The sequence below is a fragment of the Hesperophylax consimilis genome, chromosome 3 (assembly GCF_061612785.1).
Source record: "Hesperophylax consimilis isolate HC1 chromosome 3, BYU_Hcon_1.0, whole genome shotgun sequence".
Lineage (NCBI taxonomy): Eukaryota > Metazoa > Arthropoda > Insecta > Trichoptera > Limnephilidae > Hesperophylax > Hesperophylax consimilis.
The window spans coordinates 677,276-705,275 of NC_142838.1; the positions used below are offsets into that span (position 1 = coordinate 677,276).

The 28,000-nt window shown below is 35.9% G+C and overlaps 1 protein-coding gene across 1 annotated transcript; it reads right to left on the minus strand.

Annotated features, from left to right (window-relative positions):
* On the minus strand, window positions 1-27,981 carry rec (minichromosome maintenance 8 factor recombination-defective). The gene is made up of 14 exons (XM_089647087.1): window positions 27,628-27,981; window positions 27,261-27,493; window positions 27,095-27,182; window positions 26,871-27,002; window positions 17,855-17,970; window positions 16,818-16,922; window positions 16,588-16,734; window positions 13,876-14,095; window positions 13,510-13,795; window positions 12,423-12,513; window positions 8,317-8,444; window positions 1,693-1,918; window positions 1,336-1,497; window positions 1-1,039 (listed from the first exon to the last, which is right to left on the minus strand). Exons 1-14 carry the CDS (start codon window positions 27,872-27,874, stop codon window positions 845-847), a joined length of 2,376 nt encoding a protein of 791 aa, XP_089503213.1. The 5' UTR covers window positions 27,875-27,981; the 3' UTR covers window positions 1-844.
* Window positions 27,982-28,000: the final 19 nt, after the last annotated feature.

Sequence of the window (28,000 nt, forward strand, 5' to 3'; positions counted from 1 at the left end):
TATTTTATTTGTAACACCTAAATAGAAAACACAAATATCTAAAAGCAATAATTGTTGAATGAAATACTAGTATTTATTGAATAATTTGGCGGTTAAAAATAAGGCGACATAGCACAGTGGTTCCGTGCACCTGACCGGCAATCAGAAGGTGCAGGTTAATAGGTTAGGTTAGGTTTTTAATCCCGTCGGTATTTATTTTTTCTTGGAAGATTTTTTCAATTTATATTTGTGTTTCAGGCTAATAATTATTGCTTATACATAATAATTTGTCAACATTTTAACGTTAAAATATATATACAGGGTGTTGAGGGACGAACTTGACTCACTTCAACCAGTGATTCCTGACATTATTTGGAATATAAAATGTAATGAAATTTTAGTCTCCGGTGAGTATATATTTTTTTTTAATATGTTTTCTTGAAACCAAACAAAAAAATTCTTCTGCACGTCATCATTGGTCCGTCATTTAGCCGAGTAACCGCCTAAACCCTCATCCCGACTATAACTGTCTTATACCTACTGATTTTTTTATGTTTCATTTACATTTTTTACTACAAATAATATCAAGAATTACTAGTTTAAAGAAAGTCTAAGTTTTAAGTACACCCTGTATTATATATGCAGTACATACATAATACGAATCTTAAAATATATCAACATCATACTAACTTTTAAAATGATTACATTATTCATATTTTAATAATAACACAAAGGTGAACTTTTCCCAGGTTTACAATGCAAATAAAATGATGTAACACAACAATAGTAACAACCTTCAAGTCCTCCAGTTATGAGTGGTATTAATGCCAACAACATTAGTTATTAGATACACAATTGTATTCAACTATAATGTTAAGAGTTTGTATACCCCGGGCCCCTTGAGCAGCAGATAGCCATGGACATGGAGGGCCTCAATGAGGACCTTGGGGTCTCCGGCCAATCTGCTTCCACGGTGGATCTGGCACATCTCCAAACTGGTGAACACATCTTTACTGAGCTTCACAGCGCTCTTGTTGATCAGGCCGATGAACTTTTTAACCTGAAACATTATAATGTGATGAAACACTGATTTACATACACCTACCCTAAAGTGACCACGTTCTAACCATCATTATTTCATAATGACCGCAATCTAATTAAGTGCGAGTCTGAATTGGTTTATGATTGGCTGAATATGCATGTTGAGAGAAGCCAGATGGCAGGACACCCACCACACGCAGGGATTTTGGCAGGACACCCACCACACGCACTGAGATGATGATGATGAAGCATTGATGTACTTAATGACCGTAACGCCAGTTATGATATTAGAAATGGAAAATAGTTTGAACTCACTTGACCACTGTCGCTCATTCCAGAGCCATGTATGGATCTATTGATCTGAATGGATCCTGACTCATCGCTTAATGTATCTTCTAAACTGTACTTCATCAGTTCCACTACATCCCGCGCATCGTCTGATGTAGCTTCCTCGCGGAGTTCCACGCGGGCCCGTGCCTTGAAAACATTGAATGATTAATTTACATGCAGATTAAAATTAATCATGGTGACACTCAGAACAGAAAATTATATCTTGAATATCACATCACAGTCTGCTTTTCCCCTCTACGACTGAGTTGCAATTGTATTTTATTGTTGGAGCCATTGAAGGGAAATAAATAAATATAATTAATAATAAAGAAAAGAAGTCACCTGCGTCAGCCGGATGCAAGCTTCGAGTTGGCGCGTCGTCACTGGAGTGTTGCCCGCCACAGACTGGTGTGCCTTCCTCAACTTCAGAAAGAAATCCTTCAACACCTGTGATGCAGCCACACTGAGCTTCGGATGGACATATTTCTTGGCATAAGCAATGTACTTCCGTAATATCTCAAGTGGCAAGGGGTCCAGAATTTCACCTGGTCGCATTTTCAGACGAACGCTGAAATATGGAATGGAAATGAAAAGTACTCTTTTGTTATTTGGGTAAATATTCTTTCATCGTGGTATTTTCCCTCTTCAAAAGGGATTTTACATTCTCAGTATACCCTTAGCCACTAGAGCGATGGCTAAGGGTATATTGAGTATGGCTAAGGGTGTACTAAGTATGGCTAAGGGTATACTGAGTATGGCTAAGGGTATACCGAGTATGGCTAAGGGTATACCGAGTATGGCTAAGGGTATACTGAGTATGGCAAAGGATATACCGAGTATGGCTAAGGGTATATTGAGTATGGCTAAGGGTATACTAAGTATGGCTAAGGGTATACCGAGTATGGCTAAGGGTATATTGAGTATGGTTAAGGGTATACTAAGTATGGCTAAGGGTATACCGAGTATGGCTAAGGGTATATTGAGTATGGCTAAAGGTATACTAAGTATGGGTAAGGGTATACCGAGTATGGCTAAGGGTATACTGAGTATGGCTAAGGGTATATCGAGTATGGCTAAGGGTATACTGAGTATGGCTAAGGGTATACCGAGTATGGCTAAGGGTATACTGAGTATGGCTAAGGGTATACTGAGTATGGCTAAGGGTATACCGAGTATGTCCAAGGGTATACTGAGTATGGCTAAGGGTATACCGAGTATGTCCAAGGGTATACTGAGTATGGCTAAGGGTATATCGAGGAGATTTCCGGGTGTTCGGTTTTGGATTCCGCCATTCGATTTAATTAATACAATACCTTCAAATATTAATATTAACTGCTAACAGCGGTTTAAAGCCAATTAATTAAACTAGATTTCACTGTTATCACATATTTATAACTTTTAAAAAAAATTATATCATTAAAGTTATCGCTCGAGTGGTTAGGTCGGGTTAGGTTGGTTCAATTTAACAATAAAGTAGTTTATGAAATTTTATGTAATTTACAATAAAACTGTATGTTTATTATAGTGTTAGTGACCTTATTTGATAATTGGCAAATTAAAATTTGTTGACTCATTCCCAAATGCTTTTGGCTTCTCCCCGGAGTGCAGAGCCAAGACATGCCCATAGAGCAAGGCTGCCCAACCCCAGGCCCGCGGGCCACAATGTGGCCCGCGAACGAATTATAAGTGGCCCGCGTGAACCATTTTCAAAAAACCCGCCAATCCGCCAATTTGAAAAAGTGTCGCGGGCCCGCGGTAAAACAAACAATGCAGCTTGCGCGCGGTTACCAGTGTTGCCAACGAAGGCGATTTATCGCTATTTAGTCTACTCAGAACGAGAATCAGCGACGAAAAAATCTAACCTGTTGAACTTACTTTTTTAAACAAAAATACACCGGTTTTTGATATAATATTTTTTGCGTCCGAAATGGAATCTTGTAGCCACCCCCCCCCCCCCATGGATTTCAAATATTTTGTGGGGAGCACTCATTTTGAATTTTTTTTTGTGGGGAATTATGTTTTATAGAAATTCTCTAACAACCCCCCCCCCCCCCCCCCCATGGAAATAGGAACCGTCAGGTATTCAGTGGCCCGCCAGTGATTCAAAATCGTCAATTTCGCCCAACTGCTAAAAAGGTTGGACAGCCTTGCCATAGAGCATCGCATCTAAAGGGCTTATTTAAATTGTCAAACTTAACTGTTTTTAGTGGGTCTTTGATATTCTTCAATAAAAGTCATTCAGATTGAATAGATAATGCTTTATTCAATGTGATACCAGATTGACATTTTAGATGTTGCGTCGCCGGCTGTCGGTAAGAGAGAGGTAGTTCTTCAGCCCGGAAACGCATACATAGATAGGACAATACCATAGACATTGCATAGACATAGGCATAGATAATACAATATTACAATAGACAATACAATAGACAATGTAACATCTTCCCTTTTTTTTTTTTTTTTTTTTTTTATATAAGACAAATAGTTCACGACATTTATTCTAACACTGTGAAAATAATACAACATACATAACTTATATACCTAAAAAGTTTAATCAAATTCAGAAAATGTAAACCTTTTTGGTTTATTTATTTGTCTTCCAGACTTTGTTTGGTGTCGGATGCCTGTATCACTTGTCGCAGACACCGGGACCAAATTTTGATCTGGAGCATTGGACGAAGTTGGTAGTTGTTCGGTGTCATTATCGCCATTTTGTGTAAGAATACTTTCATAGGGTTTTATATTACATCTTAAATTATCATTACTTAATCTAGATTTATCTAACATGAGATGTTTCCTATTTCTGCGGTATGTTACACCACCTAAAGTTTTAATTACATATGAACGCGGGCAGTTAGTTAATACTTCAACAACAGTTGCTGGCATCCAATGACTTTGAGGAGTCTTTTTGAATAAAATTGGATCACCAATTTTCAATGGTGTTAACTCCTTCGTATGTGAGTTGTACGATTTTTCCATTTTATTTTGATTTTTCCTCATCCCCTGTTGGTATTTTTGGAAACTAACTGTCCTAGGTTTTAAATGACTTGACTTTATTGGAATATTTACTCTAAGTTGTCTTGACATGAGAAGTTGTGACGGTGACGGTAAATTATCTTTTGGAGTATTTCGATAATGTAACAATGCAATATATATATATCAGTTTTTGACTCGTGACATTTTTTTAAAATGTTCTTTACAATTTTAACTCCACTTTCAGCTTGACCGTTGCTCTGCGGAAAGTTAGGACTAGTTGTAATATGTTCTATGTCCCATTCATATAAGAAATTTTTAAATATAGCTGAAGTGAATGGAGGACCATTATCGCTGACAAGTTGTAATGGTATCCCATGACGAGCAAATATCGCTTTTAAATGCGCGACGACAAGGTTAGCTGTATAACCTGAATGTAAAGAGACTATTTCTATATATTTAGAATAATAATCCATGACGACTAAATAAATGGTATTATTAAATTGAAGCAAATCTACACCTACCCTTTCCCAAGGAAATGAAGCTATAGAATATGGAATTAGTGGTTCTTTTCTGTTATTTGGCTTAAATTTATTGCAAATATTACATTGATCCACTTTATTCTGAATATCCGAATTCATATTTGGCCAGTAAATAATATTTCTAGCCAAATATTTAGATTTTGAGATGCCTTGGTGACTCTCATGAATTTTGTTAAGCATGACAGGACGTAATATATTCGGAATGATTAGACTAGAACCTTTGAATACTAAGTCATTGACGACGTGTATTTCACCTTGCATGTTCCAGTAAGGTTTCGTTGATGGTTCGCATTTATTTTTTGTTGCGGGCCATCCATTTACATAATATTTCTTTAAAATTCCTAAAGTAAAATCTTGTTCTGTGGCTACTTTAATTTCCTGTAATTTATTATCGGAAACGGCTAGACTCGAAATCAGTAAATTAACATGTACCTGCAGTTCTTTTTCTACTGCCGTTATCTCAGTGTCTGGCAAGGGTGCACGAGATAACGCGTCTGCTACATACATATATTTGCCTGGTACATATGCGACATTGAGGTTATATTTTTGTAACGACATCATCATTCGTTGTAATCGTATCGGTACATCCGAAAGTGATTTTTTAAAGAGACTAACTAAAGGTTTATGATCCGTTTCAACCTGCACAAGATGTCCATACAAATATTGGTGAAATTTTTGGCAACCAAAAAGAATAGCATATAATTCTTTTTCAATCTGCGCGTAATTCTGCTGACATTGCGTTAGCGATTTAGAGCCAAAAGCTAATGTTTATTTTCCTGCATAATTACTGCTCCGACCGCTGACTGACTAGCATCAACTGACAGAACTATCGACTTGTTCATGTCATAATGAGCTAAGACTGGCGCAGTACAAATAATATTTTGTAGACGTTTGAATGCTAGGTCATGGTTTTCATCCCATGTCCAAACAGAATCCTTTTTTAAAAGGTTCCTAAAAATTTCTGACTCTGTCGACAAATTTTTTATAAAAGAACCTAAGTAATTAACCATGCCTAAGAATCTTTGCAAATCTTTGACACATCTTGGTTTAGGCATTTCTTTAATGGCTTTAATTTTTGCATTATCTGGCTTGATTCCTTTATTATTAAAAATATGACCTAAAAATTTTATTTCAGACTGACTAAAATGACATTTATCCACATTAAATTTTAAATTGACTTCCCTAGCACGTTGAAAAACTTTTTCTAGACGCTGATTGTGAATTTCCTCATTTTCTCCGAAAACAAGAAAATCGTCGACAAATATTAGGACTCCTTCTATGTCTGAAAATATTTCTGTCATGACCCTAAAAAATATTTCTGGTGCTGAGTTTATACCATATGGCAAACGTAAAAATTGATATCTCCCAAATGGAGTTTGGAATGTACAAAGATCTATGCTTTCTTTATCCAATTTCAGCATCCAAAAACCTGAATTTGCATCTAAATTAGAAAAAACATTGGCTCCGTTCAGTTTGTATCTGAGTTCTTCTAATGTAGGAAATTGAAAATGTGAGCGCATAATAGCTTGATTTAAATTTCTAGGATCTAAACATATTCTTAAACTTTTATTAGGTTTTTCAACAATTACCATAGAGTTGACCCATGACGTTGGTTTAGTGACCTTTCGAACAACCATCAACTCCTCCATGCGGTCCAGTTCTTCCTTTAGACGTGTATGTAGTTTGAACGGGACGCGTCTGCTGGCGTTGATTTTAGGCATCGCGTTTTGGTCGACGGTGATGTGACATTCGTGAGGCAGGCATCCAAGGCCCTGAAAAACATCATTATACCCTTTTAGCATATTTTTTACATAATTATTATTGACATTGGCAGTGGTACATACTCTTTGTATTAGACATAGATCTTGACATGTTTGGAGACCTATGATTGTATGACAGTTCATGGTTGTTATTACAAAATCTATATTTGACATTTCATTTTCATTATATTGACAAGATAAAATACAATGTCCTTTTACAGGAATATTATTACCAGAAAACGACTCTAATTTTTGACAGTAATTATTGATAGTGATATTGGGTATTTTTAAATTTCTAAAAGTATTATAAGACATGACATTTACCATTGCTCCTGTATCTAGAATACAATTGACATTTTTATTGTTAATTATTAAATTAAAATTCCATACTGACAGAAGAGAATTGACATTTTGTTTTCTATGGTTTTGTGACATTTTGACAGATTCTATATTATAAACTTCATTAGAATATTTATTTTTATTTGTTTGACTGACATGTGAGACTACTGATTTATTTTTAAAACAATAACGACTGAAGTGACCTATTTTATGACAAGTGTTACACTTAACTTTGGTCGCAGGACATGAATGACGGTGAATCTGACCACATCTTTGACATATTTGGTTGCTGGGGGACGTATTTCTCCTCTGCGAAGTTGACCTGACGTGTGGTTGACTGTGGTACTGCTCTCTGCTCCTTGACGACTGTCTGCTCGGCTGACGATGGAGAGATGGACTTGAAGGCCTCCCTCGCCTTTCGAAGTGACGACTGCTGGCTGCGACGGCATGTACTTCAGCACTCATTAGCACTGCATCCTTCTGCGAAATTACCATTGTCTTGGCAATATCGACGGCTTGATCCAGATTCATTTTATCCGATTGTAATAATTTTTCTTTAATGTGATTGTATCTTGAATGCATGTTCGAAATAAATATATTCAATACCAATGACGAGCGTAATTTTTCAAACTCACAGTTATGGCTTTTATTATTTAATTCCGCTATGAAGTCTTCCATGGACATGTGTTCTCCTTGTCTCGTATTGAAAAAATTATGTCTTTCCATTGTTAGGTTTTTCTTCGGCACGCAATGATTATTGAACAGATCCACAACTTCTTTATACGTGATTGACTTAATATCAACATTAAACGAATTGTATATTTGTAATCCAGTTTTTCCCATGTTATACAATAATTTTGCTATTTTTTTGTGTTCAGCCTCTTGATCTGCTCCTGTGGCCATTAAATAAATTTCAAAACCTTGAATCCAAGACGTCCATTCTGTCGGTACGAAGGTGTTTAGTATTTTTGTACCGGAGTTTTCACGTGTTTCTGACATTTTTTTTTTTCCGTTTTACAATCACTGTTTTTTGACACTTTTCTTTAGTTTATTTCTACAAATAGTTATTTCACAGCACTTCTGACACCATGTTTTTAGTGGGTCTTTGATATTCTTCAATAAAAGTCATTCAGATTGAATAGATAATGCTTTATTCAATGTGATACCAGATTGACATTTTAGATGTTGCGTCGCCGGCTGTCGGTAAGAGAGAGGTAGTTCTTCAGCCCGGAAACGCATACATAGATAGGACAATACCATAGACATTGCATAGACATAGGCATAGATAATACAATATTACAATAGACAATACAATAGACAATGTAACATTAACGAGTTATAATAATGTACAATACCTTAATGGCAAATCGCCTATTTCTGCTGTTGGGCAAGAAGCCGTGATGTTTGACACATTCCCAAATGCTTTTGGCTTCTCCCCCGAGTGCAGAGCCAGGACATGCTCAGAAAGCATCGCATCTAAATGCTTCAAAATACAACAATAATAAACAATTTATAACAATATTACATATTTATCATTGAAAGAAACAAGATTAAATAACACAGTAGGGGAAAGTGGTCACCCTCCGTACACTTTTTAGATTTTATTTTTTTACTTTGTGATTAATTGTCGAATTTATCTAATTTATGTACCCAAGTGTAACAAATATATTGTAGTTTGTTATAAAAAAGTCCGAAACTATTATGTCAAAAGGTTAAAGGGTTATAGCCATTTTTCTACGATAAGATATTTGTACGAACGTACCCCACATACGGGGTACATTCGTACAGTAGGTGGGGTACTATCGTACGCGATGGGGTAGATTCATACAGGGTAATTAAAAAGCCAATTAAAGTCGTTAAATTTTTATTAATTATTATAGAAATATTTATTTATCAAAGAACTAATTTAATAATATGTGACTTGACTCATAGACGATAAATCTTTCTTTAGGAAAATAACAAAAAATAAATTCGTTCATTCTTAGTTTACTTATTGATAATTCTAAGCTTTACAATCAGTCTAAATGAGATGTTTACAATCATTTTGTATGACATCGTTGTAGAGTCTTTGACAATTTAAACTTAAAGTAGGTAATTATACATTTGGTTGTTACTTTGTAACTTATTGCACATTATAATTATTTAAATTAACTGCAAAAGTAAAAAGTCTAGCCATCCTAATTTTATAGCCCGTTCGTGGTTGAGGATCAGGGAGGATCATGGCGACATCGCTGATATACAGAGTGTTTATGTCTTCTATATCAGGGAAAAAAAATGACCATGATGATCCCGGTTGCTGTAGATGATCTCTGTACCCGAATAATGACAGAACTTTTTCGACGTAATAAACAACAGAGGTCTTTTTTTTAAACTTTACCAAAACATTACAATTATCTTTGATTTTCGCTGGTGTTACATTTAAATTATTATTGATACCACGATCATCAGTCTCTTCGTCCATTTCTAAATCAACTGTTGAGATGAGATGTTGAACTCTCCCGCAAGCTAAATTGTGATCCTTCAGATTTCTCTGAATCTTCATCGCTTTCTATTTTCTTTTGTATTGAATTAAGTTCCTTCAAACTACATTTCACTGCTTTAGCTCTGGCTTTCCTTTCCTGTTCTATTTTTCAATTCTTTCCGTCTATGTCTCTCTTTTAGTTCAGTTGTTTAAGGTGTGTCTGTATATATATGGGATTTACCCAGTTTTCTTCCTTTATTGGTTTTCTATTTCTAACAGCTGTAGGATAAGGTCTTATGACTTCTGGTGTTATGGGAAGATAAGAACTCGGTTCAGATTGTGCCTCAGCCGGAGAGGTGGAAGGTTCGCCAGTTCCGGTTACAATGTCTTGAGGATTTTGGAGCAAAGAAGGCAACTGCTCACGAATATTTGACTCATTCATATCAGTCGATGACACGCTGGTGGAAGGTTGTAGTTCTAGAGCGACAGTAATTGTTTACGGATTATGTGACACATTTACCGAATTATTTGAAGCGTACACGTCAATGGGAGCGAAATCTTCATTGCTGAAGGCCATTTCATTGAACGGCCATATATGGCATGAAATGGTATACCTGGCTTTTCAAATACACTTGTAATATTTTTTGCAGTAAAACGTTTGAAATATGGAAGTTTTGTTTAACGCAGCTTTCCTATACGACAACCGTCCTTGTATTACATCATTAATTGCTAAATTCATGGACTCTTCATCCACTTCTTGAGTATGCATACCCTTTTTTTATATTTTCGCACCATGATTCTGCAATAAAATATTAATTATAAGGTTGACTTAATAAAAATATTTCATTTTGTTAGAAGTAGAATACGTCATAAAAGGAAAAATATGTTATTGTGCTGTCTGCACAATAATTTTAAAAGGTAATACTATATTTTATTTCATAAAAATTGAATTTCGATATACTGGTGGTTAATAAAATGTAAAGGGGAGCATTCGTACGCGTACGAATGTGCCCCCTTTCTGGGTGTCCGAATGCACCCCATGCCTTTGCATAAAATTAAAATACAACTTTATACAAATTCTAATTTAGTTTGAGAAATATAACAATTGAAGCTCAAAATAAACAATTTTAACATTAATCAATCATCACCATTTTGTCAAAAACATAACAATCCTACTTACAATTACGAACTAAACTTAGGTAAAAAATGTACTCACCGCGCGCAAAAACACATTACGTCTTGTCAGCTGATACACCGTAGTGCGACTGACGCGACACTCCGCTAGCAACATGGCAGCCGGTATGTCTATGCACACAAGCAAAGCAAGTGTTTGTGTGCCGTTTAGTTTTTCTGTTATACTAACTGTACGAATGTGCCCCGCGTACGAATGGTGACCACTTTCCCCTACAGTAAGCAGTGGCGGCCAGCTAATATGTGCTCCCGAGCGCCGAACAACCAACAAGATTTCCGACATGGCTAATCACAATACGAAACTCGGTTCGGTTATAATATCTCATTTCAAAGGTACCTACTTATTAAGCGCGCTTAACTTGCAGACCGACTTTGACTTGTGCCTATGTTCATAGCAGTTCGTTTTCGATTGCGATCCAAAATTTAACTGCTTTGTCGCATATTCTGTGGAACAGTCGAAAGCGTGGGTACATACCAGTTCATACTATTCTTTGCAAATAATACCTTATCAAGGGCGGCGTTCGGGGTTTTACCACCACATCAGAAGGAACGGTTTATTCAGTAGAAAGTTAAACTAAAACGCAAATCTGGATCGAAGAAGTTTACTCGATCATTTAACAAAACAATGTATAACAAAGCTTCGTAGCTCTGTGCATGTGATCAATTGAATAGTTTATTTTGTTTTCCGTGTATAATTTACGATATTGATTCAGTTTGGACAATCAGCGGTGTTACTGATGTAACTCACCTTTCTGAAAAAATCAAAAAACATAATTCTTGTCATTTACATTTATAAAAAGTTTTGGACTTACAGGTTTTAGGAAAAGTTGACATCAGAATGCAATTGGATTCAGTCTACCGTGCCTAAGTTAAACACCGTAATGAGCTATTTAATAAAAATCGATACAGGTCAAATTTCCCAGAACATGATTTCAATGTGACGCTTAAAACGTATGACTTTCTAAATAAAGTTCAGTAAAAGGTGAACTCTGTGCAATTTACGCCCGCGACGATTTTTCAAAGGCTAACGGCGCTTTATCAATTTTACAACTTTTTTATAGTACTTGTTTGACGGCCGGCATAGTCCAGTGGTAACGCATTGGACTGCCATTCCGAAGGTCGCGGGTTCGAACCCGGCGTGCGCAAATAAATTTTATTTGATTGATTTGTGTTATTTCACAATTAATTAATTAAAATAATATATAGTATATTTGCGGCACGTTCCAGAGTGGAAGATACTACCAGTATCGCCCTGGTGTAAGACCACCATTCAGAATTGAAACGTTGCTCCAAATGGCTTTAGCCGTGTTTAGTGACTAGATCTGAATAGCCAGGTACTTCCCCACCTTCCTCTTTCCCTTCCCCACTTACCTTCAGCCACACAACATCCCCCAATTGGGGATGCCATAGTCTCACTGGCTCCAGACGGGAGCAGTTGGGACTCTTGTGAGGTATTCACTATAAAAAGAAGACTTTCCCGAGACTGTGAAATTACTAAAACTTTTGTGCACCATTCACGATCTTTGGAATGACCTCAGTTGAAAGCTAAAGATGTTTCTCAACGTTAAAAAGAATAAAATCTTTTTTAAACACGTTGAGCCAGGACAGACTGAACGCACTATCAGTGTTTAGCATTTATAGAGGTTTTACATTGATAGAGGTCTTCGCTAAACAAAAGGAGCAGAGAATAGAACTTCTTTATAAATAGGTATGTACCTTTATTTAATTTATTTTATGACTTAATGTTGTAATCCGGTGAACCCCCACATATTTTGACCACCGGCCGCCACTGACAGTAAGTATAGGTACCTCATTAGGTCTGTCGAGAAGAATAAACACAAGATCAAAACGGGACAAAAGTGGAGCACTCATGTGGAGATTCTCACAGACCGTCTTGGACCTGTAACAAGTAAAGGATGCTACATTATTTATACTGAATTCATCAAACTAAAGAAGCCAACCCAAAATATTTCTTCGGGGGTCAAACTCGTCAGCTGAAAGGCATCATTTGAAATAATGTGGCCTCCGTGCTCGAGGAGTGGCTCTCGAGCGACAATCCGAAGGTCGCGGGCTCAAATCCCGGCGTGCACAAGTTAATTTTATTTCATGAATTTGTGTTATTTCACAATTTAATCATTTAAAATAATAATAATAGTGGAAGATACTCTCAGTATCGCCCTGGTGCAAGACCAACATACAGAATTTAAACTTTTTTTGAAATAGCTTTTGCAGTGTTAGAAGTATTTAGAATAGCCAGGTACTCCCCCACCTTTCCTTTCTCCATCTCCTTCCCCTCACCTCTACCTTCAGTCTCACAATATACCCCAATTGAGGATGCCATGGTCTCACTTACTGCAGATGGGTGGGAGCAGCTGGGAGCAGCTTGTGCGGTAATTCAGTATATGGTTGGTACCTGTACAAAATAAAAAGTCTTCCGTCATGTTGATCCCTCTTCAGCTTGTTAGTGAAGTCAAGGCCATATTCTGACTCCTACAATGGTGACCCCGACATGATCTGAACACGCAACCTTCTGTGTATGTAAGTATATATTACATATGTACCAAATCCACTCCAATACGGACAGGTCTAGTAGTGTAACGGTCTACACTTCTGTGTATGTAAGTATATATTACATATGTACCAAATCCACTCCAATACGGACAGGTCTAGTAGTGTAACGGTCTACACTTATGACTAAGACAGGAAGGGAGGCACGCAGATTCTATTCCGAAAAAAAAGAATATTGGATTTTTCATTTAATACATGTGCGCTGATGTATTATGTATATGAAAGCTTGATGAAACTTACATAAATGGCTTTCAGTACTATTCAGAGAACTTCTACTGTTGGGGAGGTAAGGGAGAGGGCATATAAAGACATGAGCATGATGGTAGACCTATCATAGTGGCCATGGGTGGGGTTGGCGGCGGCTAGCACGGTGGGCGAGGCGGCCAGGCGACACACCACGCCGCCACGCGCCACACTCACTGTGCCCTGCTCCATGGCCTCCAGCAGGGCCCCGTGCCCTGCGGCGCCCAGCTTGTCCAGCTCGTCTGCGCAGCACACCCCGCGGTCCGACAGCACCAGCGCCCCCGCCTCCAACGTGAAGCCCCCGCCTTCAGAGCGTGTCAGCGACACTGTCAGCCCGCTGGCCGTGCATGCATTGCCGCACACGTATACACCTGCAACATATCAATTAACAATTAACGGGGTTATTGCGCCTGATGTCACTATCCAGTTCCTAAATGAAGTGAATTGTTACCTCTCGGTGCAGCTAATGTAGCAGCTTGCAAGAGTTGTGACTTTCCCAAGCCGGGATCCCCGACTATTAGCACGTGAGGGTTACTCCGACTGCCCCCCTCCACTTCCGTGCCCCCAATCAGCCCCAGGATCAGCCCCGCCTTCACCATCTCCTGGCCAAATATAGATGGACAAAGCGATTGGACTATCAGGCGAAACAGATTCTCGGAACTGTGGATCTCCTAAAAACAATGAAAGAATAACAACCTTGAGAAAATACATCAAATACCTATATATAGGCTAGCACAGCTGCATTTAAGATTTTTGCATTGAATAGCCAAGGTCTACAATTAAATCTTAAAAATAAACAGTTTTTGTTTCACCTGTACTGTTTTACTAATTTTATTTTATTTATTATTAAGTTTTAACTTAAAATAGTTGAACTTCATGAGGTAAAAATATAAAAATACATTCTTTGATTTTAATTGGAATTAATTAATGTGACGAAATCACACATCCCTTCATCTAAATAATAATCAATAGTAAATAATGGTTAAAACAACGTGAGAAAATAACAACTGATTGAATATTTGAAAGCAAACGAAACACATAATAAAGGAACAAAAAATAACATATTATTTATTTATTTATTTACGCCTATTAAGGCTTTTATATACATATATAACAATATTTAAGAAATTATACTCATAAATAGTGCAGGAAATGACTGTTTAAAACACATTATATAAATTAAATTAAATTATATCCTACTCAAAATCTGCTTCTAAAAGTATGTCGGTACGTACCATAAATACAATAATAATATTATCTATAATAATACTATCTATCTAAAGACACTGTCTAGATTGCATTTAGTTCGGGTTGAATCTTGAGATCATACATAAAGATAGTTGCCAATAAAAATGTGCGGTGAGAAAAATGAAGACAAAGTTGGTACATAGTTTTTATTCGAAGTATGATACAGTTAAATATGACCGAAGGAGATAGTGTCCCATTAGCTTAGTTGGTAGAGCGGTGCCCCGGCAAGGCAAGGGTTCTGGGTTCGAGTCCTAGAGGTGACCGTATCTTTTTCTGATTTTTCTGTTTCAGATTTTCGTATAGGAATCGCTAATATTGTCTTCAATAATTAAATATTACAATTTGAGGTTTAACTCACTAAGTTATTCCAAAAAAATAAATAATATTATCAACATGTTCACGCATCATAATAAAATATCACCTGACTATGTAAGGAAGTTGACGGATTGAGCCGCGCAGGAAAGAAGACACCCGGAACAGCCAAACAGATTCGTCGCGGGCATAATAAATAAATTTATCATTGAGGAATAAATTTGTAACTTTTGACACGATCTGCGAATTTAGTATCTTCATTGAAACAGACTAGGATCAGGGATTGTATGGGTACTAGGACCTTGACGTCACAACTGAAAAAGACGAAAACGTTTCCTTGAGTAAGTCTAAGCGCTCAAGATAGACTCGATACTGACAGACGAGTGACCATCGATTGAGGTAGGATGTGGGACCTAGGATGGATCTATAGGACTACTCATCACAACTGAAAGAGATGTGTTGCTCGAAACTACTGGCTAACTCGCAGTGGTTATGGTGGTTTATCTCTTGGGAATAATGGTGACCCAGGTTTTTATAAATTACGGTGCTTGAACAATACTACCGGCAACATTGCGATGCTACGCCCGGGCGCATATAATCCAGAATAATATTTAAATACCTACGAAACATTATAAAATTTTAATTGTTTATAATAATATGTATCATCATCCTGCACTAATATAATATTACACATTGAAATAATTTAACTGTGAAATAAATACAAAAAAATATATATTTTAAATTATGGCACCGTTAAAAATCACAGGATGCTAATAATAAATTTTATAATGTTTCATAGGTATTTAAAGATTATTATGGATAGTATGTACATAAGGCCAAGGGAAAGGAATGAATGGGAAGAATCAATTCCGTTTGAAATTGAAAATCAGATCGAGCTTGTTACAAGATAGAATTTATTAATTTAATTCATTCATTCATTCAATTTTTGCTCACGTCTAATGCACATGTAACTATGAAATACATTGTACTCCCAAACTTGCAAAGAACGCATTCACTCAACAATGACTTTGATTTCAAAACCTTCTACAATGTTTGGTCAGTGTACCGTTACGTTCCGTGAACCAAAAAAATAAAACACGTTACATGCAGAATACACTACGACACTAATTTCATTTATTTAATTTTTATGTTAAATACCACACAATAAATGCCCTTTACAAAAATGGTGCAATCCAAGTAATTACATATTAAGAGTCCATCTGTCTGAAGCCAGTGGGACTATGGCATCCCCAATCGGGTTATGTTGTAAGGTAGAAGGAGGGAGAGAGATGCAGGAGAAGAAGAAGGTTAAGAAGGGAAGTACCTGCCTATTCAAAATATGGTTACCAAACACTTTAAAGCCATTTCAAGCTATGTTTCGTTTCTGAGTGGTGGTATAGTACAGGATATCTTCCATTCTAACACCTCTTCCGACCTCTTCAAATCTTAAATATACTTCAGCTATTGGAATAGTTCAAGGAACCAAGATTATAAATAATCACAAGTACAATTTTACACAAGGGTTTCTGTTGTTTTGTTTCAATTTGCCGCATTCAATATAAATTTACAAATAATATAATTCCACGGGGATGTAACAAAATACCTGAATAGCGTAATAATCGTTGAGAGTAAAGGTCAGCGTGGGATGGTTGAGGGTCCTCTGACTGTGCACGGCCACCGCCTCAATGTAGAGCTGCATCAGGCGAGCCGCCTTCTTACCGTCTTCGCCCCCGCGCACTTCTCCCCGCACCTAAAGGATTATTATCTATTGAGGTTAAGGGTTTGACTCGGAAACAATAAGTTTGTCCCATGAGAAGAATTAGGATTCAATACCTGAACAATCCCCGTAACTGACAGTGAATCACCCGGCCAGGCGGTGCCGACCAGGTCAGACTGTAGTTCTACTTCCACGCTGCGAGGAATAGAGCCGGAGACACCCTGAAACATGTTGTTCAAGATTAGTAAAACTTTAAATTGTTCATAGTACCTTGATAGGATTCTTCACCAACACTAAGCGACAAGGTCTGGTCAGACCTTTTCGATTTATGTTAGTTGGTATGTGTTCTCGTGATTGTGCTTGTTAGAACTTTTTTTGAGATAGTTGTTTTTTAGCAAATAAAATTATAATGTGTTTGACATTGCTGGTTTGGTGTCATTCAAAATCCACAATAAATTGTGTCCCTAGCAAAAGATTGACAAGAGATGTTTGTTCGTAGTGGCGATGGCATAGACAGTTGGTAATTCCACACATGGAAGAACAGCCACCAATGCAAAGGTACGCTCATACCCGCATATCAAACAAGTTATGGATGTTTTCAATAAAAGTATTCAAAAAATATACACGTATCTCACAAATACCAAATACTAATCATATTTTTAATTATAAACTAATGCTTAAGAGACAAGGTTTTTTATGCATAACACAAAAGATAACATTTAATTTTGAAGCTATAATTTTATTAGCCTGAAACACCTATATAAATTGAAAAAAATCTTCCATAAAAAAATACATTCCGCCGACGGGAATTGAACCCGCAGGTTGCCGTTCAGGTGCTCTACCAATTGCACCACAGGGCTTATTCAAAACTCGCCAAATTATTCAGTACATATTGAATAATTTGGTGTTTCAGTCCAATAATTATTTTTTTAAATAATACATTACATTTTTTGGTGTTTTATTTATTTGGTTAAATTATATATAAGGTCTGCACAGAATTTGTTGCACCACTTGCCCTTGCGATGTCGCTCATTGGAGGGTTAAAAAAATAATATTAAAATATTATATAAAAAGTATATTTTTGGGTGGTGGCAGTAACAGCAGCACATTATTGTATTGTTTCCCGTGGAGAAGTTAAGTATGTCAATAGCACCTGGGCTTGTGTCTCCTGAATCCGGGCGGTCTGACAGTCCGAGGTGATGGAGAACGCAGAGGACTGTAGCGGCTCAAACTTCCCAACGCTATTGCAAGAACAGCAAACTGTCGGCGCTATCAAATTACACATATTATACATGAGAAATAATTATTACATATGTACAAAGAAATACCCTCCCAGCTCCAGGCTGAAATCTGCTAACTGCAAAAGGTGTAGGAACAAACTAAATGTTATTGATAGCATTTTAAAGTATACCTTCAAGAAATGAAGAAGATTTTAATGAAGGTATAACTAATATTCTCCAAGGAATTACCATAATGATCATAACTAATTTTTACTTAAAAACATTTAAAATTTAATGCAATTATATAACGGTGATAAACACTATTATAAATAATGAGGTATATAGATAGAGTCAGCTTTGGCGTTCAAAATATGGGCAACGCATATGGGATCATTGTCGGATGTGAGATATCACAGGCGTCAGTTGGTTACAAGCGCTCGCCGTGCACAGGGCTCCGGCAATAATTTCAAAATTCCATGCACGCTGAGATAGTCGTACTGGAAAATATAGGGAAAGCAATGGTATAACCTTTCAACGGTCAGTAGGGTTTTACTAGTAATAATAATAATATTTGACTAATTTATATAGCGCCGTTTTCGTGAGAAATCACCTCAAGGGCGCAGTAGTCGTGTAAATTAACTTATTCATGTTAAAAGCTCGTGGAGCATTTGTGCGGCGGCAGATGGCCGACAGTCACCTTCGACTTGTTTGTTGAGTTCGTTCACGGTCGGAAAGATTCGGGCGAATCTACAGCCGCCACACCCCTCTTCCTAGTTCCCACACGGGAAAAATATTTCACGCAGATATTGCAATGAATGTACACTCTATTTATATATAACTCAATAATTATAGAGAGAAAGTGTTTATTCTTTTTCTATTTTTTTTTTTTATTAATATCAATAGCAAAATTTGTACATTATGTAGGTTTAAAGTATAATATAAGTATATTTTTTGTATTTTTTTCACAGTCCTCCTCACTAGGGTTTCCTGTTCTGAGGCGGCTATATACCTACTTGTATCCAAAACACATATAATTTTTGAAAAACCAAAATAATTTGCAAGTGAGTGATTTAACTGGAACTTCCTTCTGTATTTAGTCGATGGTTGTATATCATTATATTTTGATTGTGGAAAATTATTGACCCACCCGCAGCGTGAGTGGTTTATTTATGTCCACAGCTATGGCATACTCGTTAAGGAAAGTGTTTGTCCACAGCAGTGCTGTAATTCTAAAACATCGCCAACTCAATGAAAAGGTTAAAATTTTGAAACACAAGAAGAAATAATATAAATAAAATTAAAATTCATAAAAAATACAACAAACAAAAATAAAAATACAGTGATCAAATAGATTAACAAAAATACAACAGAATGTTTAAGAATAGTGTTGGAATACACATTTTATGTGATCTACAAAATTCACAAAGTTAACATTAGATATTATGTCAATATCATTATTGGTTTCCCATAGTGTGAAGCCGCTGCACAGGGGAATCGGCAATGTAGTTTGTGTTTGGGTATGCTGCAGTAGAATAGTGTATTTTGTCATGTTATTATTGTGTATGTGTAGGTTTGCGAGTTGCACGAGTTCGCAACAGTAGAAATTAAAGTTTAGTATTTTGAATAAAAAGGTTAACCCAATAGGCGCCCAAGCAATATACTCTGTCAACTACGACACGCCAAGCTATTTCAGTCTTTTTTAAGTTCTCAATTAAATTAATCTTTACGGCATTCCCATTACCATTGAGGGCTTTGTTTATACTAGATGCTCATTACTGATATCTTTGGTACATACTTGATAAGATATTTGAATCCTCGAGTGTGTCCCGTAATGTATTTTCGACATAAATAATAAACACCGACAGAATAATTGAGTGCGGTGAACCGGCCATAGTGCTGACTCACTAACACAAATAAACAAAGAGATATAAGATAAACACTCACATGTCATTGTGGATTGTATCGAGTCGGCAATGATTCTCCAACTTTTTTCACATTTTATATTTGATATTGCACTAAATTGTATTACATTTTATTTACACAATGTTTTAAAGATTTAAAATTAATATTCTTTTTTCTCGTGGAATATTGTTGAGCATGGCCAAACACATAACGGTACGTTACATTCGCCACACATGTACTTCGTCGCTTTTCTTGTTTTTGGTCTAAGTTTAGTGTTAGAGCAAACATAACAGTTTTTATAAGGTTTTTGGGTTTTTTCCTATGCGGGTATAGGTATCGGCATATGTTTTACTAGCATTTTGGCAGATAACCGTAATGGCACATCTTGTGACGTACATGGACCAACTTCAGGGTGCGATGTAGTATGATATTTTTCTAATAATTGTTATCACATATAATTGGAAATCAGGAAAAGTAATGTTTTTGGAAGTAACGGTTTTGTGCATAATGTATGAATTCAGTAAAAATAAATCGATTAAATGAAAGAAAACTTTTTTGTACCACTTAATTGATTTTCTAAGTGAATTTACACTAGTTATCATCATATCCGCTTTATCTACTAAGCCCATGTTTTTATTATAATCTTGAATACAATTTGGCTTCAAAACTACTTCTCCAGTTCTAAAATTTATTTTCCCAGTTGGAGAAACTTTTTCATCATGAAGCGTCGTTAACATGTGAATTTCTCTTTTGTCGTGCCATTTTAATGCCATCAGTGAATCGGAATACTGAGAAGTAATTTCCCCTTTCTTCAATTTATTGAATTTTGGCATGTTTTTACGGTTTTTTCGCAACGTTCCACATGCGTTAGTTTGGTGGTCATGCAAAAATTTAAATAATATTGGACTAGTGTACCAATTATCTACATATAATTTGTGGCCTTTACCGAGGTAGTCATTTAACATAGTGGTGACAACAGCTCCTGAAGCCCCAAGACATTGATTGTCAGTGACATCCGTCCCATCTCCACAATAAATAATTATATCTAAAATATAACCTGTCTTTGAGTCGCACAAAATAAACATTTTTATTCCAAACCGATGGCGTTTGTATGGAATATATTGTTTAAACTTAAGACGTCCTTTGAACTCTATAATACTCTCGTCAATGCAAAGATTTTCGTATGGCACCATTGTTTCTTTGAATATTTTTCGAATGTGATTGACCAGAAGTTTAATTTTATTTAATTTGTCACCAGCATTTGAGAATCAGGGTCTGACATATTATGCAGCATACTCAGCAATATCTGGTAACGATTTCTTGCCAAATATATTACTTGTCAGAAGGGGATCTTTCGACCAGTGCTCTTCTATCGTGTGGTGCTTATTTCTGTTCATTAGCATTGTCACTGCAATTAATATGTAGAGTTCATTAACTGATGTATCTTTCCACCTGCGAAGCCGTGAATGTTCAGAAATAACTTTATTTCTAATAGTCGCTTGATAATATTTGTTTGTCTCCTTGACAATTTCGGCCATTATATTTGTATTTAGAAAGTGTTCAAAAAAATTTATTTCCAGGGAATTTTCTGATAATAATGGGGTCGCGATTATTCCAGATGGAAAATCATTAAATTGATGGATGATTGGTTTAAAATTTCCGGAATTCACAGTCCAATTTCCTGACAAAGTTCTTTGGGTAACTTCAGTCTCCATAGGCTCATCTTCATTGTCACTAAGTTGCGTTATAATATCTGAGTCATCATCACTTTCCTCAATTTTTTCAGAGTCAATATCGAGGACGAATTCTCTTATCTCTTCTTCATTGAGATCGCGTCTTGACATATTTAGGGATATTAAAAATAAAGTTTCAAAAATGATTGTATAAAAGTACACACGAAAAGAAATATCGAACTAAATTTTAAAAAAAATACGCAAACTAAATTCTCAATTCGGGAATAAAAACTCAAGTCCACATTTCCACCGAATATTAAAAAAACTTTTAGAACCACACCACAGAGAACGTAATAAGAACCACGTGACATCCACACACACAACGCTGCGATGGCGGGAGAATCAAACAAAGAAATCTGTTGACCTTTTTTGGATGCTGCTTTTCGTAGTATAAACAATTAAAATTATCATATTTTACCAGAGATGTCGCAAAGAAACAGTTCATAATATTTTACAAAATAATATTTAGCCCCATCTACCGTTAGAACTTAGAAATATCATCTTCGAAACATTCATACTGGCGATTTACGTGATACGGCGTAAATGGCAGTTGTGGCACGGATCGTTCGTACGCCGATACGCGTAAATGGCAGCGATTGGGTTAAATAGTTTATTTTGTGTATATCTTCTAATGTATGTATTTTTAGAGTATTTAATAAGAAATTATAATTTACGTATTCTGGTGGGATATTATAACAAGAGTACAAAATAATTAGTAAAGGTACTGTGAATGTAATGTAACACGATGTAACAATACTATGTCATCCTGAAAACAACCTCGAGAAATTGCTCTGTTATAATTTTTGCATTCTGAGTTTCAAAAGTGACTAAAAACACCATTGCAGTACACAAATTGTCAGAGAACACTGTGCAATTAGCTACTAATACTCTAGTTCTGTGATTTTATACATCATAAGTTTATAAACCAGAAACAGTGAAACAGTGACTGTGAAACAGTTGTGACTCCTTACATATAAACAGTGTGAAACATATAAACAAAACGAACTGTGAAGGCTGTCTTATCACGCTATCCAAAAACGACAATGCACTCACCTGTGCCAACTGTAACATCTCGTTCCACAATCACTGCGTCAACATCTCAGACTCAAATTTCAAACGAATGGCAGTTAAAAATAAATTATCTTGGAACTGTCCGAAATGCAAAAGTCGACCGAGCTCACCCTCTTCATATTCCGGCACAGATACTGATGTATTATTTGAACGAATCACCAAACATTTTGACAGAAAAATAACTGAAATGAAAAAAATGTTTGAAGAAGAAATAAGCGAATTAAAGAGAAGTAGTGAATTCATCGGTAACCTATATGAAGACCTAGTCTCAAGCTTCAAACAAATGCAGGATCTTCACAAATAAACTAAGTTCTTACGGGAGGAGAATGACAAGAAAAACATAAAAATCTCGAGCCTTGAATCCAGACTTGCAGAACTGGAACAGGATAATTTGTCCGACAGTGTGGAGATGGCGGGTGTGGGGCTGCAGCCGGGCGAACATCCTAAGGAAGCTGTACTTCAGGTAGCCAGCTCGCTGGGACTCTCCCTGCCACAACAGGACATTCGTCTGGTGACCAGGACTCAAGACCGCAGGCGTAATACCCCGGATAAATTGCACATCTCTTTTAACAATCCAAAATCTAGGGAGTCAATTCTCTCACTAAAAAATGCGGCTAAAACACAAAACTCGAACTCGCCAATATATATTAGTGAAGTGCTCACACCCTATTATAAAGAACTATTGTGGAAAACAAAGCAAACGGCAAAAAAAATGCTCTACCAATTTGTGTGGTTCAAAGCCAACAGACTACTTGTACGCAAAGGACCCGGGGAAAAAACAATCCAAATTAAACATGAAAATGATCTAAAAAAAATAGAGACACATTCGTAAATCACTAAAGCTTCAAATTTACATTTAAACTAACTATACTAAATTAAATTAAAAATGGCTAGACTGATTTTAGATAATGAAACACTATTTTCTGATAAAATTAATAATTATGTATCTTCAGATATAAAATTTTGTAATTTACTAATGAAAGACTACACGAACCTAAAAATTTTTCACCATAATTTTCGATCCATAAATAAAAATTGGGAAGAAATTCTCTCATTACTGAATAATCTAAAGGTTAAATTTGATATAATTATTTTATCAGAATGTTGGATTAACGAACTATATGTACCAAAACATCTTCCTGATTATACTCACTTCTCCACAGAAACCTATCACAACCAGAATGATGGCATTATTATATACGCAAATAATTTACTGAATGTTCAGACTTTGGAATTGATAATCCCGGGTGCAAATTGTCTACAAATATCGTACGGTGACACATGCATACTAGCAATGTATAGATCTCCATCCTACCACAATATAACCCCGTTCATACAAAACCTAAATGAAAAATTATCACAAATTGCGCACAAAAAACACTTAATTTTAGTCGGAGACATTAATATTAACATTTTACCAAATAATTCACACCCACAATGCCAAGATTACCTAAACCTACTTAGCTACCATGGATTGATATCTACAATAAATCACCCAACTAGGGTCACCAAATAATCCAGCTCTTGTGTTGACCACATTATGATAAAAACGAACTATCCATATAAAACACTTGTTTTTGAATTTACCATTACTGACCACTATGCAACTATGATTTCATTAAACATACCATCTAAAAATACAAAAATGAAACACAATTATTGCATAAAACGAGTTGATTATGAGAATCTAATAAAATCCTTTTCCAGTAATTATTGGCACAACTTAATACACATACCCAACGCTGATGATGCATGGACTTACTTCATAGACAAACTACAAACTGAAATAAATAATATTACTAATTCTATATTAAAAACAATCCCTCACAAATTTAAACCTCTAACTCCCTGGATAAATCACACCATTATAAATTGTATCAGAAAAAGAAACTTACTCCATAAAAAAAACTTCATTGAATCCTTCTGACACTATACTTAACAACTTTTACAAAAGATACAGAAACATATGTACAAAAGTCATCAGAAATGCTAAGGAATTGTATTATGGACATATAATAAAAGAAAGCAAAGGTAATCCAAAAGAAATGTGGAACATTCTACGCGAAGCTACTCATATTAAGCCTAACTTAAACACTGACCTAAAACAACTCATTATTGATGGACAGACCGTCGACTTCTCAAAGAATCCGGAAAAAATCCTAAACCATGCCAATGACTTTTTCACTAATGTTGGGAAAAAATTAGCAAACAAAATGTCCTCCCCAAATTCTAATACAAAATTACAGGAAAAAACACATATACCCTTTTCTAAACAATTTAAATTTCAAACGGTTACACGTGACGATGTTAAGAATACAATTAACTTATTGAAAGACACAAAGTCTGCCGGTTTGGATGGCATCACCGTAAACTTACTCAAGACACTTGTTCATGAACTATTGGAACCTCTCACTTACATAATTAACCTCAGCATAACACAGGGAATTTTCCCTAAACAATTAAAGCAAGGGCTCGTCATACCTATATACAAAAGTGGTCTAAAAGTGGACATTAACAATTACAGGCCCATAACAATACTTAACTCACTCTCGAAAGTAGTTGAAAAAATAATGAACAAACAACTGAAATCATTTTTGGAAAGCAAGCAGCTACTCTCCGAAAATCAATTTGGTTTTCGGTCAAATAAGAGCACTGCCCATGCTATTATTGCTGTTACAGACTTTCTTGTTTCAAATTTAGATAAGGGAAAAAAATGCATTTCTATCTTCCTAGACCTCTCAAAAGCTTTTGATACTATCTCCCTTGACCATCTTATTATGTAATAAACTAAATGCCATTGGTATAAGAGGGAAAGACCTAGAATTTCTTCAAAGTTACTTAACTAATCGAACCCAAAGTGTCAAAATCGAAAACAAATTCAGCCAACCCCTCCCTATAACCTACGGAGTTCCCCAAGGAAGCGTCTTAGGCCCTACTTTGTTTCTCATCTACATAAACGATATTTGTAACCTAATGATAGATGGAAAAATTGTAAGTTTTGCTGACGATACTGTGCTACTCATTCAATCAGACACTTGGTTAAACGCATACAAAATGGCTGAGAAATCACCTAACTCTGTTAAAAAATGGCTAGATATTAACTCTCTTGCACTAAATACTTCCAAAACAAAATACATTACTTTTAGTATGAATATCGTTGGCCAACCTAATCAACATGTTGAAATAAAAGTACATGAATGTTCTTGAACTCACGATACATTCTGTCAATGTCCTTGCCTAGATCGAACGGACCATATCAAATACCTTGGTCTTACATTTGATCAATATCTTAAGTGGAATACACATTGCCTACTTATCACAAATAAACTTAGAAAACATATTTATTTCTTCAAAAACATTAGAAACATACTAGACTCCAAATCTATGAAAATTGTTTATTACTCTCTTTGTCAATCTATCATTGAGTATGGAATAATCGCATGGGGAGGTGCAACACTATCAGCTATAGATTCATTATCGCACAAAAATTAATTATGAAAGTTATTCTTAAAGTTCCCTTAGAAACAAGTACTGCAGATATATTCTACAAATTCCATGTATTAGATATTCGACAAATTTACCCAAAAACTATCTTAACTCATCTGTTTAAAAATAAAACACATCCATTTTATGAAAATACCCAAAATATTGTAAACACGAGGCATAAAACCAAAGAACTTATACAAACACCTAAAACAAACACAACATTTGTTCAAATAAATTTCAAATACATTGCGTCTAAAATATACAATAACCTACCTGAAAAAACAAGAAAATTGAATAATATTAACAAATACAAAATCCTGATCAAACAATGGATCATCGAAAAAGGTTGTGCAATAATTAGTCACCTCACCCAAATATAATCCTCTATCTCATTATTGTTACCACTACCTACCAACCTGAACATTTTTGTCAAATATTTTTGCTTTATTGAAAAATGTACTTTATTTTAATACATATTATAAAATATTTGTTAACTAGTCTGTCTCGGCACAGAATTTCCTAGTGAGACAGGCAAAGTAAAAAAAATATATATGTAAACCTTTTTATATAGATGCACATAATAAAAAAATAAAAAAAATTAAAAAAATTACAGAGCAAGATGTAGTAACTTTTTTGATAGTAGTAAAAATAAACATGAATATTTTATTATGTAGAAAATGTTTGTCAGATGGGTATTTTACAGAACATAGGCATTAGGTTTATATAGGCATTAGCAGAGTAAAAGAAGAATATTTACTTTCATAGACTCCCTGCGGCTGCGCCAGTGCCTGGGTGCCGTGACAAGACATGCACTCAAAAGCCATGGAGGTGCAGAGGAGCCTGGGGCTGCCCACACGGATCACCGTACCTCGGATGGTCACCAGCTTCCCTGAAACAAACACATTACACTCTTATTCAATCACTCCTCTGTGTTCCAGGACAATCCTAATCAGTGTAATGAAAATAAAACATTCTACAAACCAAAGTAATTCACCTTCAAACTTGTCAAAGGCAGCACGGGCTGATGATTGTTTGGCCTTATTTGTATTTTTTCTTCCAATTCGAAAACCTAGAATGAAATGGCACAAGTTATACAAAATTTAATTGAATAGGACCAATTCGATGGACAATAATAATATGATTAGACCTTGTGTGCCGCCAGCCCCATGCAGTTCAGGGTGTAGAGAGGTTTGTCACATAGCTCCTCGCTGAAGCCCGGCCAAGCTGATTTGAACTCATCATCACTCAAAACATGATTCAAATCAACGGGAATACTTTTATTTTCGTCTATTTTTTCCAGATTAAAAGTAGATTTATTTTTAATTATGTAGGCTTCAGTCGCTCTCACTCGGAGAGTCGTTTCCGATTGATCCTGGAACTCTTAAAGAAAACGAACAGTAAAATAAAAACATTTTTACACACTCGGTTTTTATTTTAAAACCAATCTCGACGAATAACACCTACAAATGTACGTATGTAACATAAGAAATGTAAGTTTATTATTATTTTTATACCTTCTTGGGGAAAGTAGAGATTCCATCCCACATATGGGCCGACATTACGGTCCAGCATCACAGAGATGACTCTCTGCCTACTCGAAGCCTGAGATGAACACTTGGACGTATTTGCACCATGGCTAGAACCAGCAGCGCTCTGACCACTCTGACCTTTACTGGCTCCGCGGTTACCTCTGCCCCTGCCATAGTAGTTACTCCAGCCTCTTCCGCGCCCTGAGCCTCTCCCTCTATTGGAGACACTCATGGTCACTAATAATTCAACTAAACTGCTAAAAACAAGTTATTTATTGTGTCTTGAACCTCAACAAATCAAAAAAAAAACAACTTCATGACAACATTGTGCTTTGTTATGACACTGGACCACATAAAT